This window comes from Triturus cristatus, chromosome 5_1, assembly GCF_964204655.1.
Source record: "Triturus cristatus chromosome 5_1, aTriCri1.1, whole genome shotgun sequence".
Taxonomy (NCBI): Eukaryota; Metazoa; Chordata; class Amphibia; order Caudata; family Salamandridae; genus Triturus; species Triturus cristatus.
The window spans coordinates 40483845-40502121 of record NC_140587.1 but is presented as its reverse complement, the minus strand read 5'-3'; the positions used below and the strand labels follow the sequence as shown (position 1 = coordinate 40502121).

Here is an 18277-nt window from a genome sequence, read left to right as displayed (position 1 = left end):
GGCCTCTTGGCACAGCTCCTCGCTGGGTCTATGTTTGTTATTGTTGGCTTCTTGGCACAGCCCCTCGCTGGCTATATGTTTGTTATTGTTGGCTCCTTGACACAGCCCCTTGCTGGGTCTATGTTTGTTATTGTTGGCTTCTTGGCTCAGCCCCTCGCTGGGTCTATGTTTGGTAATGTTGGCTCTTTGTCACAGCCCCTTGCTGGGTCTGTGCTTGTTATGGTTGGCTTCTTGGCACAGCTACAGTGGGTCTATGTTTGCTACTGTTGACTCCTTGGCACAGTTCCTCGCTGGGTCTTTGTTTGTTAATGTTGGCTCCTTTGCACAGGTCACTGGGTCTTTGCTTGTTATTGTTGGCTCCTTGGCACAGCTCACTGGGTATATGTTTATTATTGTTGGCTCCTTGACACTGCTCCTCGCTGGATCTGTGTTTGTTATTGTTGGCTCTTTGGCACAGCTCATTGCGTCTATGTTTGTTATTGTTGGCTGCTTTGCACAGATGCTCCCTAGTATCCTTCTTGATGCTGCTGCTCACCGGGTCTGTGTCTTGTCTCTTACAGATCACTGAAAATGATGGGTGCCCTGACTGCAGCTGGATCAGGCATCGGCTGTTACATCATGGCCATGGCAGTGCTGAGCCCATGCCCACTTCTGCTCCACCACCATGGAGGCGTTGTGCTCATTGTAAGTATGGGTCCAGTCTGTACACCTCTGACACCACAAGGGACCCAAGAGTACACCACTAACCAAATAGAGCAGAGATTACCAAGCACACATCTCACCTCATCGAACGTACACTTATTGTCGCTATAGTGGACCCATGAGACACTACTAAATCATTAGGAGACAACTGTGCGCACATCTGAATTCAAAGAACCTCTTCTTCACAGATGCCACCGAGCACACAGAAGCCGCCGACCCCACAGTGGAGCCACAGCTCACATCCAACCCCAAAGTGCTCCCCTACTAAAGCTACATGGGCACATCTGATTCAGAAGGCGCTCATGAGCACACATCTAACCCCTCTCTATACGAGCCTCGGGTGCACCTCTGACCCAAAAAGTGAACCCAGAGACTTCTTTCTCTACAGCCACTGTCACAGCTTGGAGCCTGAAAGGATCCCACAGCAACGTCTGACCCAACAGAGCATCCCTCCTGAAACCCCACTGGCACACCTCTGATGCTCTATACAACAATACTAATAACAAAAATATCACCTGACATAAATATATTTTGCACAAATAAAGCGCCATTGGGTGCAGATTTTCTATAAACAACTCCAGTGGGGAGATATTCTGTAGGCGATATTTTGAGACTATGGGGCAGATTCACTAAGGACTTACCTCGTCCTTGCAAGTCTTTAAATGGGATTTTCAAAGCCACGCAAGGGGCTATATGCGCCGCCTTGCATTAAAGTGGTACACCAACCACAAAAAAGGCTAACGAGGAGAGAGATATTTTTATTTCTCCTCATTACTTCCTCTTTCTATGCGTGAGGCATTTCTGCATCATGCAGACAAAGAAGAATTTGCCTCTTAGGTTTGTTTTTGTGCACTAAAACAATCCCGCCTGTAACGCATGCACCCGTGCAGCATTGAGCAAGGGTGCCCTCGTTGGCACTACACAGCAGACAGTGAGCCAGCGCTTGGAGAGAGCAGAAGTGAGCTATATCTCAGCAGATATGTGCATTCACACAATGCAGCAAGTCGCCCTGCTGAGTTTCCTTGCGTGAAATATTAGTAAAGCCTTTCATATACCTGGGTCACAGTATTCGAGTACCGCACCCACCTTCAACCCTGAGCATCGTCACTATGAGGGCCACCCGGCACTCCTCTAAGACTACAGGAGATTATGCAATAGGACCATAGACCAACAAGGCACAGTGGACGAGCATATATGTAACTCCATAGGGCACCATCTGGCATAGCTCTCATGTCTTAGGTGACCCCAGAGCTCCCATCGAACCCTGATGAGTGTGCGGTCTTTAGTGTGTCATGTCTTAGGTGACCCCAGAGGTCCCATTGAACCCTGATGAGTGTGCTGTCTTTGGAGTCTCATGTCTTAGGTGACCCCAGAGCCCCATCTAACCCTGATGAGTGTGCTATCTTTGGAGTCTCATGTCTTAGGTGACCCCAGAGCTCCCATCGAACCCTGATGAGTGTGCTGTCTTTAGAGTCTCATGTCTTAGGTGACCCCAGAGCTCCCATCTAACCCCGATGAGTGTGCTGTCTTTAGAGTCTCATGTCTTAGGTGACCCCAGAGCTCCCATTGAACCCTGATGAGTGTGCTGTCTTTAGAGTCTCATGTCTTAGGTGACCCCAGAGCTCCCATCGAACCCCGATGAGTGTGCTGTCTTTGGAGTTTCATGTCATAGGTGACCCCAGAGCTCCCTTCTAACCCTGGTGAGTGTACTGTCTTTGGAGTCTCATGTCTTAGGTGACCCCAGAGCTCCCATCTAACCCTGATGAGTGTGCTGTCTTTAGAGTCTTATGTCTTAGGTGACCCCAGAGCTCCCATCTAGCCCCTATGAGTGTGCTTTCTTTAGAGTCTCATGTCTTAGGTGACCCCAGAGCCCCATCTAACCCTGATGAGTGTGCTATCTTTGGAGTCTCATGTCTTAGGTGACCCTAGAGCTCCCATTGAACCCTGATGAGTGTGCTGTCTTTGGAGTTTCATGTCATAGGTGACCCCAGAGCTCCCATCTAACCCCGATGAGTGTGCTGTCTTTAGAGTCTCATGTCTTAGGTGACCCCAGAGCACCCATCTAACCCTGATGAGTGTGCTGTCTTTAGAGTCTCATGTCTTAGGTGACCCCAGAGCTCCCATCTAACCCTGATGAGTGTGCTGTCTTTAGAGTCTTATGTCTTAGGTGACCCCAGAGCACCCATCTAGCCCCGATGAGTATGCTGTCTTTAGAGTCTCATGTCTTAGGTGACCCCAGAGCTCCCATCTAACCCTGATGAGTGTGCTGTCTTTAGAGTCTCATGTCTTAGGTGACCCCAGAGCTCCCATTGAACCCTGATGAGTGTGCTGTCTTTAGAGTCTCATGTCTTAGGTGACCCCAGAGCACCCATCTAACCCCGATGAGTGTGCTGTCTTTAGAGTCTCATGTCTTAGGTGACCCCAGAGCTCCCATTGAACCCCGATGAGTGTGCTGTCTTTAGAGTCTCATGTCTTAGGTGACCCCAGAGCTCCCATCTAACCCTGATGAGTGTGCTGTCTTTAGAGTCTCATATCTTAGGTGACCCCAGAGCTCCCATCTAACCCAGATGAGTGTGCTGTCTTTAGAGTCTCATGTCTTAGGTGACCCCAGAGCTCCCATCTAACCCCGATGAGTGTGCTGTCTTTAGAGTCTCATGTCTTAGGTGACCCCAGAGCTCCCATCTAACCCTGATGAGTGTGCTTTCTTTAGAGTCTCATGTCTTAGGTGACCCCAGAGCCCCATCTAACCCTGATGAGTGTGCTGTCTTTAGAGTCACATGTCTTAGGTGACCCCAGAGCACCCATTGAACCCTTATGAGTGTGCTGTCTTTGGAGTCTCATGTCTTAGGTGACCCCAGAGCTCCCATCTAGCCCCTATGAGTGTGCTGTCTTTAGAGTCTCATGTCTTAGGTGACCCCAGAGCTCCCATCTAACCCTGATAAGTGTGCTGTCTTTAGAGTTTCATGTCTTAGGTGACCCCAGAGCTCCCATTGAACCCTGATGAGTGAGCTGTCTTTGGAGTCTCATGTCTTAGGTGACCCCAGAGCTCCCATCTAACCCTGATGAGTGTGCTGTCTTTAGAGTCTCATGTCTTAGGTGACCCCAGAGCTCCCATATAACCCTGATGAGGGTGCTGTCTTTGGAGTCTCATGTCTTAGGTGACCCCAGAGCTCCCATTGAACCCTGATGAGTGTGCTGTCTTTAGAGTCTCATGTCTTAGGTGACCCCAGAGCTCCCATCTAACCCCGATGAGTGTGCTGTCTTTAGAGTCTCATGTCTTAGGTGACCCCAGAGCTCCCATCTAACCCTGATGAGTGTGCTGTCTTTAGAGTCTCATGTCTTAGGTGACCCCAGAGCTCCCATCGAACCCCGATGAGTGTGCTGTCTTTGGAGTTTCATGTCATAGGTGACCCCAGAGCTCCCATCTAACCCTGATGAGTGTACTGTCTTTGGAGTCTCATGTCTTAGGTGACCCCAGAGCTCCCATCTAACCCTGATGAGTGTGCTGTCTTTAGAGTCTTATGTCTTAGGTGACCCCAGAGCTCCCATCTAGCCCCTATGAGTGTGCTTTCTTTAGAGTCTCATGTCTTAGGTGACCCCAGAGCCCCATCTAACCCTGATGAGTGTGCTGTCTTTGGAGTTTCATGTCATAGGTGACCCCAGAGCACCCATCTAACCCTGATGAGTGTGCTGTCTTTGGAGTTTCATGTCATAGGTGACCCCAGAGCACCCATCTAACCCTGATGAGTGTGCTGTCTTTAGAGTCTCATGTCTTAGGTGACCCTAGAGCTCCCATTGAACCCTGATGAGTGTGCTGTCTTTGGAGTTTCATGTCATAGGTGACCCCAGAGCTCCCATCTAACCCTGATGAGTGTGCTGTCTTTAGAGTCTCATGTCTCAGGTGACCCCAGAGCACCCATCTAACCCCGATGAGTGTGCTGTCTTTAGAGTCTCATGTCTTAGGTGACCCCAGAGCTCCCATTGAACCCCGATGAGTGTGCTGTCTTTAGAGTCTTATGTCTTAGGTGACCCCAGAGCTCCCATCTAACCCTGATGAGTGTGCTGTCTTTAGAGTCTCATGTCTTAGGTGACCCCAGAGCTCCCATCTAACCCTGATGAGTGTGCTGTCTTTAGAGTCTCATGTCTTAGGTGACCCCAGAGCACCCATCTAGCCCCGATGAGTATGCTGTCTTTAGAGTCTCATGTCTTAGGTGACCCCAGAGCTCTCATCTAACCCTTATGAGTGTGCTGTCTTTAGAGTCTCATATCTTAGGTGACCCCAGAGCTCCCATCTAACCCAGATGAGTGTGCTGTCTTTAGAGTCTCATGTCTTAGATGACCCCAGAGCTCCCACTGAACCCTGATGAGTGTGCGGTCTTTAGAGTCTTATGTCTTAGGTGACCCCAGAGGTCCCATTGAACCCTGATGAGTGTGCTGTCTTTAGAGTCTCATGTCTTAGGTGACCCCAGAGCTCCCATCTAACCCTGATGAGTGTGCTGTCTTTAGAGTCACATGTCTTAGGTGACCCCAGAGCACCCATTGAACCCTGATGAGTATGCTGTCTTTAGAGTCTCATGTCTTAGGTGACCCCAGAGCTCCCATTGAACCCTGATGAGTGTGCTGTCTTTAGAGTCTTATGTCTTAGGTGACCCCAGAGCTCCCATTGAACCCTGATGAGTGTGCTGTCTTTAGAGTCTCATGTCTTAGGTGACCCCAGAGCTCCCATCTAGCCCCTATGAGTGTGCTGTCTTTAGAGTCTCATGTCTTAGGTGACCCCAGAGCACCCATTGAACCCTGATGAGTATGCTGTCTTTAGAGTCTCATGTCTTAGGTGACCCCAGAGCTCCCATTGAACCCTGATGAGTGTGCTGTCTTTAGAGTCTCATGTCTTAGGTGACCCCAGAGCTCCCATTGAACCCTGATGAGTGTGCTGTCTTTAGAGTCTCATGTCTTAGGTGACCCCAGAGCTCCCATCTAACCCTGATGAGTGTGCTGTCTTTAGAGTCTCATGTCTTAGGTGAACCCAGAGCTCCCATCTAACCCTGATGAGGGTGCTGTCTTTGGAGTCTCATGTCTTAGGTGACCCCAGAGCTCCCATTGAACCCTGATGAGTGTGCTGTCTTTAGAGTCTCATGTCTTAGGTGACCCCAGAGCTCCCATCTAACCCCGATGAGTGTGCTGTCTTTAGAGTCTCATGTCTTAGGTGACCCCAGAGCTCCCATCTAACCCTGATGAGTGTGCTGTCTTTAGAGTCTCATGTCTTAGGTGACCCCAGAGCTCCCATTGAACCCTGATGAGTGTGCTGTCTTTAGAGTCTCATGTCTTAGGGGACCCCAGAGCTCCCATCTAACCCTGATGAGTGTGCTGTCTTTGGAGTCTCATGTCTTAGGGGACCCCAGAGCTCCCATCTAACCCTGATGAGTGTGCTGTCTTTAGAGTCTCATGTCTTAGGTGACCCCAGAGCTCCCATCTAACCCTGATGAGTGTGCGGTCTTTAGTGTGTCATGTCTTAGGTGACCCCAGAGGTCCCATTGAACCCTGATGAGTGTGCTGTCTTTGGAGTCTCATGTCTTAGGTGACCCCAGAGCCCCATCTAACCCTGATGAGTGTGCTATCTTTGGAGTCTCATGTCTTAGGTGACCCCAGAGCTCCCATCTAACCCCGATGAGTGTGCTGTCTTTAGAGTCTCATATCTTAGGTGACCCCAGAGCTCCCATCTAACCCAGATGAGTGTGCTGTCTTTAGAGTCTCATGTCTTAGGTGACCCCAGAGCTCCCATCTAACCCCGATGAGTGTGCTGTCTTTAGAGTCTCATGTCTTAGGTGACCCCAGAGCTCCCACTGAACCCTGATGAGTGTGCTGTCTTTGGAGTCTCATGTCTTAGGTGACCCCAGAGCTCCCATTGAACCCTGATGAGTGTGCTGTCTTTAGAGTTTCATGTCTTAGGTGACCCCAGAGCTCCCATTGAACCCTGATGAGTGAGCTGTCTTTGGAGTCTCATGTCTTAGGTGACCCCAGAGCTCCCATCTAACCCTGATGAGTGTGCTGTCTTTAGAGTCTCATGTCTTAGGTGACCCCAGAGCTCCCATCTAACCCTGATGAGGGTGCTGTCTTTGGAGTCTCATGTCTTAGGTGACCCCAGAGCTCCCATCTAACCCTGATGAGTGTGCTGTCTTTAGAGTCTCATGTCTTAGGTGACCCCAGAGCTCCCATTGAACCCTGATGAGTGTGCTGTCTTTAGAGTCTCATGTCTTAGGTGACCCCAGAGCTCCCATCTAACCCCGATGAGTGTGCTGTCTTTAGAGTCTCATGTCTTAGGTGACCCCAGAGCTCCCATCTAACCCTGATGAGTGTGCTGTCTTTAGAGTCTCATGTCTTAGGTGACCCCAGAGCTCCCATTGAACCCTGATGAGTGTGCTGTCTTTGGAGTCTCATGTCTTAGGGGACCCCAGAGCTCCCATCTAACCCTGATGAGTGTGCTGTCTTTAGAGTCTCATGTCTTAGGTGACCCCAGAGCTCCCATCTAACCCTGATGAGGGTGCTGTCTTTGGAGTCTCATGTCTTAGGTGACCCCAGAGCTCCCATCTAACCCTGATGAGTGTGCTGTCTTTAGAGTCTCATGTCTTAGGTGACCCCAGAGCTCCCATTGAACCCTGATGAGTGTGCTGTCTTTAGAGTCTCATGTCTTAGGTGACCCCAGAGCTCCCATCTAACCCCGATGAGTGTGCTGTCTATAGAGTCTCATGTCTTAGGTGACCCCAGAGCTCCCATCTAACCCTGATGAGTGTGCTGTCTTTAGAGTCTCATGTCTTAGGTGACCCCAGAGCTCCCATTGAACCCTGATGAGTGTGCTGTCTTTGGAGTCTCATGTCTTAGGGGACCCCAGAGCTCCCATCTAACCCTGATGAGTGTGCTGTCTTTAGAGTCTCATGTCTTAGGTGACCCCAGAGCTCCCATCTAACCCTGATGAGTGTGCTATCTTTGGAGTCTCATGTCTTAGGTGACCCCAGAGCTCCCATCGAACCCTGATGAGTGTGCTGTCTTTGGAGTCTCATGTCTTAGGTGACCCCAGAGCTCCCATTGAACCCTGATGAGTGTGCTGTCTTTAGAGTCTCATGTCTTAGGTGACCCCAGAGCTCCCATTGAACCCTGATGAGTGTGCTGTCTTTGGAGTCTCATGTCTTAGGTGACCCCAGAGCTCCCATCTAACCCCGATGAGTGTGCTGTCTTTAGAGTCTCATGTCTTAGGTGACCCCAGAGCTCCCATTGAACCCTGATGAGTGTGCTGTCTTTGGATTCTCATGTCTTAGGTGACCCCAGAGCTCCCATTGAACCCTGATGAGTGTGCTGTCTTTGGAGTCTTATTTCCTAGGTGACCCCAGAGCTCCCATCTAACCCTGATGAGTGTGCTGTCTTTGGAGTCTCATGTCTTAGGTGACCCCAGAGCTCCCATCTAACCCTGATGAGTGTGCTGTCTTTGGAGTCTCATGTCTTAGGTGACCCCAGAGCTCCCATCTAACCCCGATGAGTGTGCTGTCTTTGGAGTCTCATGTCTAGTGGTGAGAAGAAGCTTACGGGGACCACTCACACCAAAGGGACGGGGGCTATTTCCTGAAGTGGTCTATAATTCTAGTTTTGGCCTGCAGAGGAAGCATTCTGATTGGTTTTCCAGCTCCCAACATCCACTCTAGGCACTAATATAGTTTAAAGGGTCTTGAATGCTCAGTGCAGGAATGTCCGTCCATCATGACCCACCAGTTATCTGTTATTGTGCTTTCCAAGCTGAACACATCAATGAGGAACACAACTCATGCAGTGCTAAGGACTTCCGGGAGCACAAATACCTTATACATCTCTCCATTAAGGTAGGTTTCAGCACTTCCAATCTGAGAAAGACTTCAACTGCACTTCCAATCAAGTTAGTATATTAACAGCACTTGCAATCCATATAGGACATTAACAGCATTTCCAGTCCATTAAGGACATTAACAGAACATCCACCTATTGGAGGGAATTAACAGAACTTGCAAGCCATGGAGACATTCCGAGTATTATCAGCCCTTCCAGTATTGCCAGCACTTTCAGTTCATGAAAGGCATTGACATTACTCCAGTCAAGGAAGGATGGTAACAGCACTTTCATCAAGGACAGCACTTCCCATCCATGAAGGGTCTTAACAGCTGTTGGTTTGTTAAAGTCCCCTGCACGGTCACTTTCGTGGCCCCAGAACTGCATACATCTGTGACCCTGGTTTTTGATTTTTGGACATGCTGTACTCTAAGTGTGTGTCTTCCTGGGCCTGATCGGTGACAATGATTGGTTCCGGACCTTGTTCTGAGCCGGGACGGGCACACCAAGGGCACCCTCATAGTGGCATAGGACTACCATCCCCGTTGTGGGTTTCAAGCATGGAGCGCGGTGGTGACAGTACGCTGTGTTACGTGAATTATAGTAACAGGCCTTTTACCTATGAGACATGAATGCACGCCCAGCTGGCCGGACAAACTTCCACTGCTCACGATGAACTAGGGATCTGGAGCGCTGTACATGTGTGTATGTGCTAGGATTAGCCGTGCCCATGCAAAAGGGATGCAGGTCCATGGTTCCATTTTGGAAGCCCAACCAAAACCTGGGCTAGAGTACAAGATGAGGGAGAGGTTACTTTCCCTTGACAGCATATGTCTTTTGCTGACATCTCCTAGAAGGGGGGAAGAACAGTAGACGCCATAGTGAGGTAAGAGGAGACAGGCTTTCCGCGCGTTTGCCATAGGAGTCGTTGTGGTTTGGCACAAAGTAAGACAGTGCCCTGGTGTGCATAATCCGACTCTCTCTCTGCTGCTAATAAAATGCTGGTTTATAAATGATAAGGAATAGTAGTTTAGCGCGTGGTGATCTGCCGCCTGCTCTGTGTGTTGCACAGGGCTTTAAGTGGGCCGGGTCTCACCGGTGCTGAGCACTGGCAGTTTTTTAAAGGGGGGCTCGAAACGGGTCTCTATCGGGCTCTGTTTTGTGCCCTGTCACAGGCGGTCCGTTTTTAGGTTGAGCCTATCGGCAGTGCGCATGCGCTGCTCTGCGAGGCATGCTGTAATGTATATTGTGGCCTGAAACATTTTACTTCAAGCGAGCACACAGAATGGCAGCGCTCCTCAGCAGAGAATTACAGAACAGGCAGTTAGAATATACACAAAATGCTTTTTTAAAACCCAGTAGCTTGCCTGTTAATTAAATTGCTTTCTTGAAACAACTGCTAACTACCCCTGCTTTGTAAAACATAAAAAAGCGCCTCCCGCCGTTCAGCCGACCCTCTCTAAAAACTGGGACATGAGCTAAATTTCCTGAAATCTGCTGGGACAGCTGGCGAAAAACCAGGACCGTCCTGGCAAATCCGGGACGCCTGGTCACCCTACACATCTGCACAGCTCAAGAAGCTCGAAAAATCCTGCTATGGCTTCACGAGAGAAACAGAAAGATTTTCATCTGAGCCTCTTGTCACCATACACTTAAGAATAAACAGGCTCACGGAAGAAATGTTGCAAAAATGTAACAGACTCAGTCAGTAACCAAGAATGAGTTGGCGAGCCTGTCTGCCTCTGAAACTTATAATTAACAGAGAAAGAATGTGAGGCAGTGGAGGAGTCCATGGTGCAGTCAACCTTCAGAACAATAAAGCAAATGGCTGTTCGCATGTGCCTCGCCACGCTCTCCAAACGGGAAAGTTCCTTATTTGGAGCTTTCTATTAAGTAAGACATGTCGCCATATTAACAATGCAAAGTGCAAATAAGGACATATCAAGTCTGGAAATGTACTACAACTTGGTATTTTTCATTCCCTGCCGTTGTAGTCGTGTGTCTTCAACTGAACTCTGGGGCAGATTTACAAGAAGGTGATGTATCTATGGAGATGCGTCCCTTTCCTTGCACCACCCCAAAAAATGCTTGCGCCACCATGGATGCGCCTTATTTACAATACGGGGCACCATGGCGGAAAGATTGACAGATGCGTCAGAAATTCTGACACATCAGTTGGGGCAAAAGTCATGCTTTGCTGGAGTCGTGACGATGCAACTCCAGCAATGCATTTTGTGGCCTATTCCCTCTACACTGCATCACTCCTTACGCCTGCTTCAAGCGACCTTGGGAGCTCTGGGTTCGAGCAGGCTGCGCCCAGCTATCTATAACCCCCTTTCACAGAGGAAGGGATACAAGAATCTGTGCCCCTTCTAAGGATTCCTTTCCCCAACATCAGAGACTGCAGGCTTCACCCTGCACCACCCGCCGCTTCTCTAACGACAGCATGCCGGCAAAGGCATTCACAGCCCAATCTATCAGGAAGAGCCCTCGTACTACGAAAGAATCTTCAGACTGCAGCATAGTGGTGTGCTGTCCTCTGGGCTCCAGCGGCCACCGTGGTCCATGCAGTTGGGTCCAGGTTCGTTCAGTCGCGGGAATCAATATTGTTGATTTTTCAAATTTACTGTGCGGCAGTGCGAGCAGCGCTGCCATTGTCGCAGCCTCCCACACAACTTCTCATCATGAACCGAGCCACCAGCTCGCGCCGACGCGGGAGCCAGCAGGATGTCCACGTATTGAGGTCTCTGTGTCACAGAACTGTCCAAAGATCAGAAACCTGGCTAATGTCTCGGTAGTAACCATTGGCCACTGCCTCTCCTGACGGAAGTGAATATAATCAAGTTGCTGTTGCACAGTCTTGGGAATCCAGGCTAAAGTTACATGGTAGCAGCTCAGCCAACCTCCAAGCCTGCCGAGAGCAGCATGCATGCCACGGCGTGCTGCCACCAGCTTTAGTTTCACTGTCAGCATTGGGAATTAGCAGCGCTAAGGCTTGACAGCCGAGGCACGTGCTATGCCTATTATGGCTGACTTTCATTCCAGTGCGGTGATACGGACCACCACACTGAAATGTGCTAGCCCAACGCCTGATGCGTGATACTTGGAACAGCTGCAAACCTCTTTGTATTTCTGTGCTGGGCACTCCTCTGAGAGACTGTGCTCCTGCGGAGAGCAGAATTGCAGTCAAAGGCCAGGTCTGGACTGGAGAGGACACATGATCAATCAATCAATCAATCAAAGACATTTATATTGCGCACTACTCACCCGGAGGGTCTCAAGGCGCTTGGGGGGGGGGGGGGCCCGCTACTGCTCGAACAGCCAGGTCATGAGCTGCCTCCTGAAGGCGAGGTGGTCTTGGGTCAGGCGGAGGTGGGTCGGGAGGGAGTTCCAGGTCTTGGCAGCCAGGTGGGAGAAGGACCTTCCTCCTGTTGTGGCTCTTCGGCTGCAGGGGACGGCGGCGAGGGCGTGGCTGGTTGATCGGAGCTGGCGTGTGGGAGCGTAGAAGTTGAGGCGGCTGTTGAGGTAACTCGGGCCTTGGTTGTGAAGGGCTTTGTGTGCGTGGGTGAGGAGGCGGAAGGTGATTCTCTTGTTGGCCGGGAGCCAGTGCAGGTCTCTCAGGTGTCCGGAGATGTGGCTGTGTCGGGGGAGGTCGAGGATGAGTCTCGCTGAGGCGTTCTGGATTCGCTGGAGTCTCTTCTGGAGCTTGACGGTTGTTCCGGCGTAGAGGGCGTTGCCGTAGTCCATGCGGCTGGTGACGAGGGCCTGGGTGACCGTCTTCCTGGTCTCGGTGGGGATCCACCGGAAGATCTTACGTAGTATGCGCAGGATGTTGAAACAAGACGAGGAGACGGCGTTGACTTGTCTGGTCATGGAGAGGGAGGTGTCAAGGATGAAGCCCAGGTTGCGTGCGTGGTCTGTCGGTTTGGGTGCGGTGCCCAGGGCGGGGGACCACCAGGAGTCGTCCCAGGCGGAGGGTGAGGAGCCCAGGATGAGGACTTCCGTCTTGTCTGAGTTCAGTTTCAGGCGGCTGGTCATCATCCACTCGGCTGCGTCTTTCAACCCTTCGTGTAGGTTGGCTCTGGCGGTGGCGGGGTCGTTGGTGAGGGAGAGGATCAGCTGGGTGTCGTCGGCGTAAGAGATGATGTTGAGGTTGTGTTGGCGTGCGACGGCTGCAAGGGGGCTCATGTAGACATTGAAGAGGGTGGGGCTGAGCGAGGAGCCCTGAGGAACGCCACAGATGACTTTGGTGGCTTCTGACCTGAACGGGGGTAGGCGGACTCTCTGTGTCCTTCCAGCGAGGAAGGAGATGATTCACTCCAGTGCCTTCTCCTAGATTCCAATGTTGCTGAGGTGCTGCACTAGGGTGCGGTGGCAAACACTGTTGAACGCCGCGGAGAGGTCTAGGAGGATGAGGGCCGCTGTTTCTCCATTGTCGAGCAGGGCTCGGATGTCATCGGTGGCAGCGATGAGGGCAGTCTCGGTGCTGTGGTTGGCCCTGAAGCCCGACTGTGAGGGGTCGAGGGAACCATTAGTTTCGAGGAAGGCGGCCAGTTGCTTGTTGACTGTCTTCTCGATGACTTTGGCTGGAAACGGGAGGAGCGAGATGGGGCGGTAGTTTTTGAGTTCGGTGGGGTCCACTGTTGGTTTCTTTAGTAGAGCGCTGAGTTCGGCGTACTTCCAGCTCTCAGGGAAGGTGGCGGTGTCGAAGGAGGTGTTGATGATGTCCCGCAGGTGGGGTGCGATGACGGCGTCGGCCTTGTTGAAGACGTGGTGAGGGCAGGGGTCGGTCGGAGATCCGGAGTGGATGGAGTTCATCGTGCGGATGGTGTCTTCGGTGCTGATTGGGATCCAGGCGCTGAGGGTGGTGGTGGGGGGCGTTGGTGCGGTCGTGGGGAGCGCTGGTTGAGTGCTGAAGCTGTTGTGTATGTCCGCGATCTTGTTGTGCAAGTAGGAGGCGAGGGAGTTGCAGAGGTCTTGTGATGGTGTGATGTCGTTGTTTCCGGCGTTGGGGTTGGAGAGCTCTTTCACGATGTTGAAGAGTTCCTTGCTGTTGTGTGCGTTGTTGTCCAGCCGCTCCTTGAATGCTGTTTTCTTGGTGGCGTGGATCAGTTGATGGTGCTTTCGGGTGGCGAGCTTGAGGGTGGTCATGTTGTCTGGTGTTGGGTCTCTTCTCCATGCTTTCTCGAGGGCTCGGCAGTTCTTCTTGGAGCTCTTGAGTTCGTCGGTGAACCATGGGGCCTTCTTGCTGCCGGGTCTGCTGGGCGGGGTCCTCAGAGGGGCGAGGTCGTCTGCGCAGTTGCTGATCCACTTCGTGAGGTTGTCGGCGGCCTGGCTGGGGTTCGCTGAGCTGGCGGGAGGGTGCTGGCTCAGGGATGCGGCAAGCTGGTCGGCTGTGATCTTGTTCCAGCTTCTTCGTGCAACCTGTTGCTGATGGTGGTGGATCGTGGTTCTTCTGAAGCTGAAGTGGATGCAGCTGTGGTCCGTCCAGTGGAGTGCGGTGGCGTGGCTGAAGACGATGTCCTTGCTGGATGAGAAGACGGCGTCGAGTGTGTGTCCGGCGAGGTGGGTGGCGGTGGTCACCAGCTGCTTGAGACCGAAGTTGGCGAGGTTGTCAAGCAGGGAGGTGGTGTTGCGGTCGTTGTTGTTCTCCAGGTGGAAGTTGAGGTCCCCGAGGAGGATGTAGTCAGCGGAGGGGAGGGCGTGCGGGCAGATGAAGTCGGCGAAGTCTTCGCTGAACTGAGTGCGTGGTCCCGGGGGTCGGTAGATCAGGGTGCCTCTGAGGGTGGTCTTGGGGTCGGTGTGGATCTGGAAGTGCAGGTGTTCGGTGGTTGTCAGGGTGTCGTCGGTGTTGGTCGTGATGCGGATGGTGTTCCTGTGGATGATGGCGATGCCTCCTCCCATCTGGTTTGTTCGGTCCCTCCGGGTGATCTTGTAGCCCTCCGGGATGGCGATGTCGGGCGCTGAGGAGGCGTTCATCCATGTTTCCGTGAGGAAGGCGACGTCTGGAGATGTGGTGTCGAGGAGGTTCCAGAGTTGGACGGCGTGTCTGTGGACGGAGCGGGTGTTGAGTAGGATGCACTTCAGGTGGTTGCTGCTGGTGTTCGGCTTGGTGGGTGTGGTGCAGGTCCGGATGCAGGTGAACTTGCAGGGGAGGCAGCTGAAGGGTCCGTGGGTGCGTCTCGGCGTGGCTCGGTAGCATCCCGGGATTCGGCCGGTGTTGAGTGCGTTGAGGGTGGCGGCATCGTACGTCCTGTGCGCGGTCCAGACGCGGACGGGCGCAGACGGGCTTACCTTTGGCGCACCTTCGGCGTGCATAGGTCGCGCCCGCTGCGCGTGAACGCTGCGCGTTTGCACGGTCGCCATAAATGGCGAAGTGTGAGGGAGGGAGGAGCTGGGAGGCGGGGAGCGTGGAGGGTACACAAAGGAAAGGGGGCGTGGCCGCTGGCACGGCGGCGTGAAGCGGGGAGCGGGGCTGGGGTCACAGGGGAAACACGGGGAAAGAAAATTAAATCACAGGCTCAGGGGGAGCAAAAACGAGCAACAGTGGACAATGCAGCGACAGAAAAATGCAGAAACAGTGGCAGAATAAGCGCGGCAGCACACAGGCAGGGAGAGCGATCGCGGGGGGGGGAAGAGGTGGCAGGCTCAGTGAGGCTGAGAGAGGCAGCGGGCAGGGGGGCACACGCAGCAGCTGGTGGCCGTGCGGTGCGGGGGTGTCCTGGGAGCAGGCAATGATAGGGGAACTGATCCAGCTTGGCTCCAAGAAAGCGGACCTGTAGTGCACATCCTTCATCTGTGAAATTGGTATAAAGTTGGCAGCCCAAGACCCATTGTTGTTAGTTGTTGTGGTCTCTTCTACCGAAGAGGGGGTAATATACAAAGTACTCAGTAACTACTCTACAGCCAATTGTTGGTATTGTACTGGCAGCGCACTCCCCAGAGGCGGGGAGACAATGCCTGGAGTCTGATCTGAAGAAGGAACTACTGGACTGACCTGGGTGCCAAGACATCCTGCCTGTGAACGAGGGAAGGAACTGTCAACCCCGCAGAAGGAGCTGATCTGAAGAAGGGACTGGCATATTGGCCCTGGCATTGGGTATATCCAACAGAGACTCACTAATCAGCTTCATTGTCCTGGCAGTGTGATCCTTATCAGTTAGCCAAATCGTAGCTACCGAGGCACCTGGGGCTGGGTGCCCAAGTGGTAGGTCTGATCAAAACTGGGATAAATGCCTGCTGATGGCCAGTGTGCCCCACGAGTGGACTGCTTGACCTTATTACTGTCCAAGTGTGCCTTTAGATCAGTCCCAGTCTAGATGACCATGTGACCAGAGAGGTACCCTGGGGCATCACATGAAGAATCAAGGTCATCGCCTTGATGCACTACATGCTGAGCATAGCGCATGGCGACCCTCGCGCTGAAGAACCAACATCTGCGGGTGTGTTGCTGTTGCACTCAAGAGTAAGCTCCAAGAACTCACTGGTGTGCCAAGGTGAATCACACCTTGAGTCAAGTACCCACTGGAGTGCCGGAGTGAGCGGTACCATATGCAGAAAACCTACAGCCAGCTGCCAGAAAGAGGTCCACAGGGGACAGATACAAGGGGGACTGGTACTACAAGAGGCCCGGAAGCACAGAGACTGCCAACCATAAACCATATATTCGTGCATTAGTGTATGTGTTGTTGATTTCTGTGTTTCCTGTGTAATAAAGTTCTTGTCTTTTATACAAAGAGAATCACTGGGCTGGACGTTGATCTAATTGCTTTGCTGGTGGTTGGGAGGGGGGCGGACGGTGTTGATAGGGTCCATTGTTGCCAGGCCACTCGCTTTAAGAAACGCACATTTGCACAAAAAAATGTGTTCTTGTATTTGCAGCATGAAGTCATGTCCGCCACCTTCGATCAGTAAATAAAATGCCCACCGTGTAATTCAGTTGATGCGTGCATAAGTGGTGATGCGCGATTGTGCACAAGTCATTCTGCATGCAGGCGCCTACTGCGTGATCACCTGCATGGTGGCAAGAGATGCATGAGTTTATGTACACAGTGTGCCATTGCATCTTTTTTGTTTTTTTGCTGATGCTGTAAAGCATTGCCAAAAAAGTATTTTTCTATTTACCCATGCTGCACAGCATGGGTGGAAAGCATTACCAAAGCCAATATCAGAAAGACGAGACCTATTGTATTTGCCAATGCTTGTTCTCGGATGAAAGCTATTAAACGTGTCCCATCTAAGAGGGATGGTTATTAGAATTAAAGGAGCTGCAAGGGTCCCACACATATACACATTTAGCCTGATTTTAAAACCTAAATTATGGTAAATGAGCCCTCTTGGGGGAGGTTCTCTCAGGTCTGCTGCCATCGCTTGGTCCCAGCTCGGATTTTATGCTCATTATGGTGAGTTCAGCTTTGCTGCTTTATAATCACCTTTTCTTCTAGGGAGGGCTCATTATCACATGATGTCCAGCAGCAAACAGAGGGAAGCTGAAGTCTGGGAAATGCTGAGTGGCCTTTTTGATCTTTCCTGCCCTCTGCTGGGACATTCTCCCACACTTCTTATCTGCTGTGTACCCGGAAAACAGTTTTTAAATAACCAAATTTACTCTAAAGATTGTGAGGCTGATGTTCCATACAAAAAGAGTCAGTTAAACCTGCATATTAAATACCTTAGAGTTGGCAGACATCTAACATTGATACAGTGTCTCATTTTTGAGATTTCAGTCCTTACATCATCTGCCACTTCTTGAGGGTTCTTGGTAGAAGACTCCCTAGGAGTTCCGAAGGCCGCTCATGCTCTGCATTTGCGGATTCTTTGTTTTATCTGCTGTTTGTCCCATATTTTGGGAGGGTTTTTCAAGGCCACTGTTTTTGTAGCATTCGGCTCTCGCCTATGATCAAGCATCTGCAGGGTTACTCTTCCTCGCCTCGAGTGAAATCAGCCGCTGTTATTTTTATGGTCTGGCTTGACAGCGCAGCGGTCGCCAGACAATTATGTGAGCGTCACTAGAGAGGGGGTTTGGCTCGGCCCGCATGTTGGGGGTGAGGAGTGCATGTTTTGATTAGGCAGACGTTGTGTGCTTCCACAAAAAAAGATCTTGCCCTCCACGCTGCCATGATCATTTTGTTTATTTATCCAGCTGTCTGAGCTTGAACCTTTAGGGGCACACACAACACTGTAAAGCCATTAAAATGTCTTGGAAATGTTTTGAAAATGTATAGTGTTTTTCTCAGGCAGCAGCAGAGATGGGCGTTGGGCAGTCATTAACCTACGCAGTCGCGGTCCGTGCAGGTAACAGCGGTGGGGCAGTGTGGCCGCATTGGGAGGGGTTTTGAAGGACGATGCAGAGGGAAAATTATACATTTATTTAATATTCCCTCTGCATCGTCCCTCAAAATCCCCCCCCAATGCGGCCTCACCGCCCCACCGCTGTTACCTACCCGGAGAGCGGCTGAACCTACGTGGATGTTTAGGCCTGGCTTGAAAGTTCAACTGTCACCTGACCTTTCACCTTAATCAATATTATTCTACAGTTCTTTGCTTCCACACAATAGCTGTCCATTCCTATGCTATTTCATTGTAATGCTTCACCTTACCATACAACATTCCTTCAAAGGCAGACTAATGATTGCTTACATCACTTTATTGCTCCCCAATGCAATTTCTTCACCTAGTATTTCTCTTATTATGATTTGTTCTGAACTTTTATATATGTTTTATATTA

At 51.3% G+C, this 18277-nt stretch overlaps 1 protein-coding gene across 2 annotated transcripts in view; it reads left to right on the top strand.

Annotated features, from left to right (window-relative positions):
* Positions 1-18277, top strand: part of LOC146830108 (riboflavin transporter 2-like) — a 349232-nt gene that overhangs the window by 326275 nt on the left and 4680 nt on the right. For both annotated transcript variants that reach the window (XM_085604327.1, XM_085604328.1), the window contains exon 3: positions 561-684. In XM_085604327.1, coding sequence (XP_085460453.1) covers positions 561-684 — 124 coding nt within the window. The remainder of the gene's footprint in view (positions 1-560; positions 685-18277) is intronic.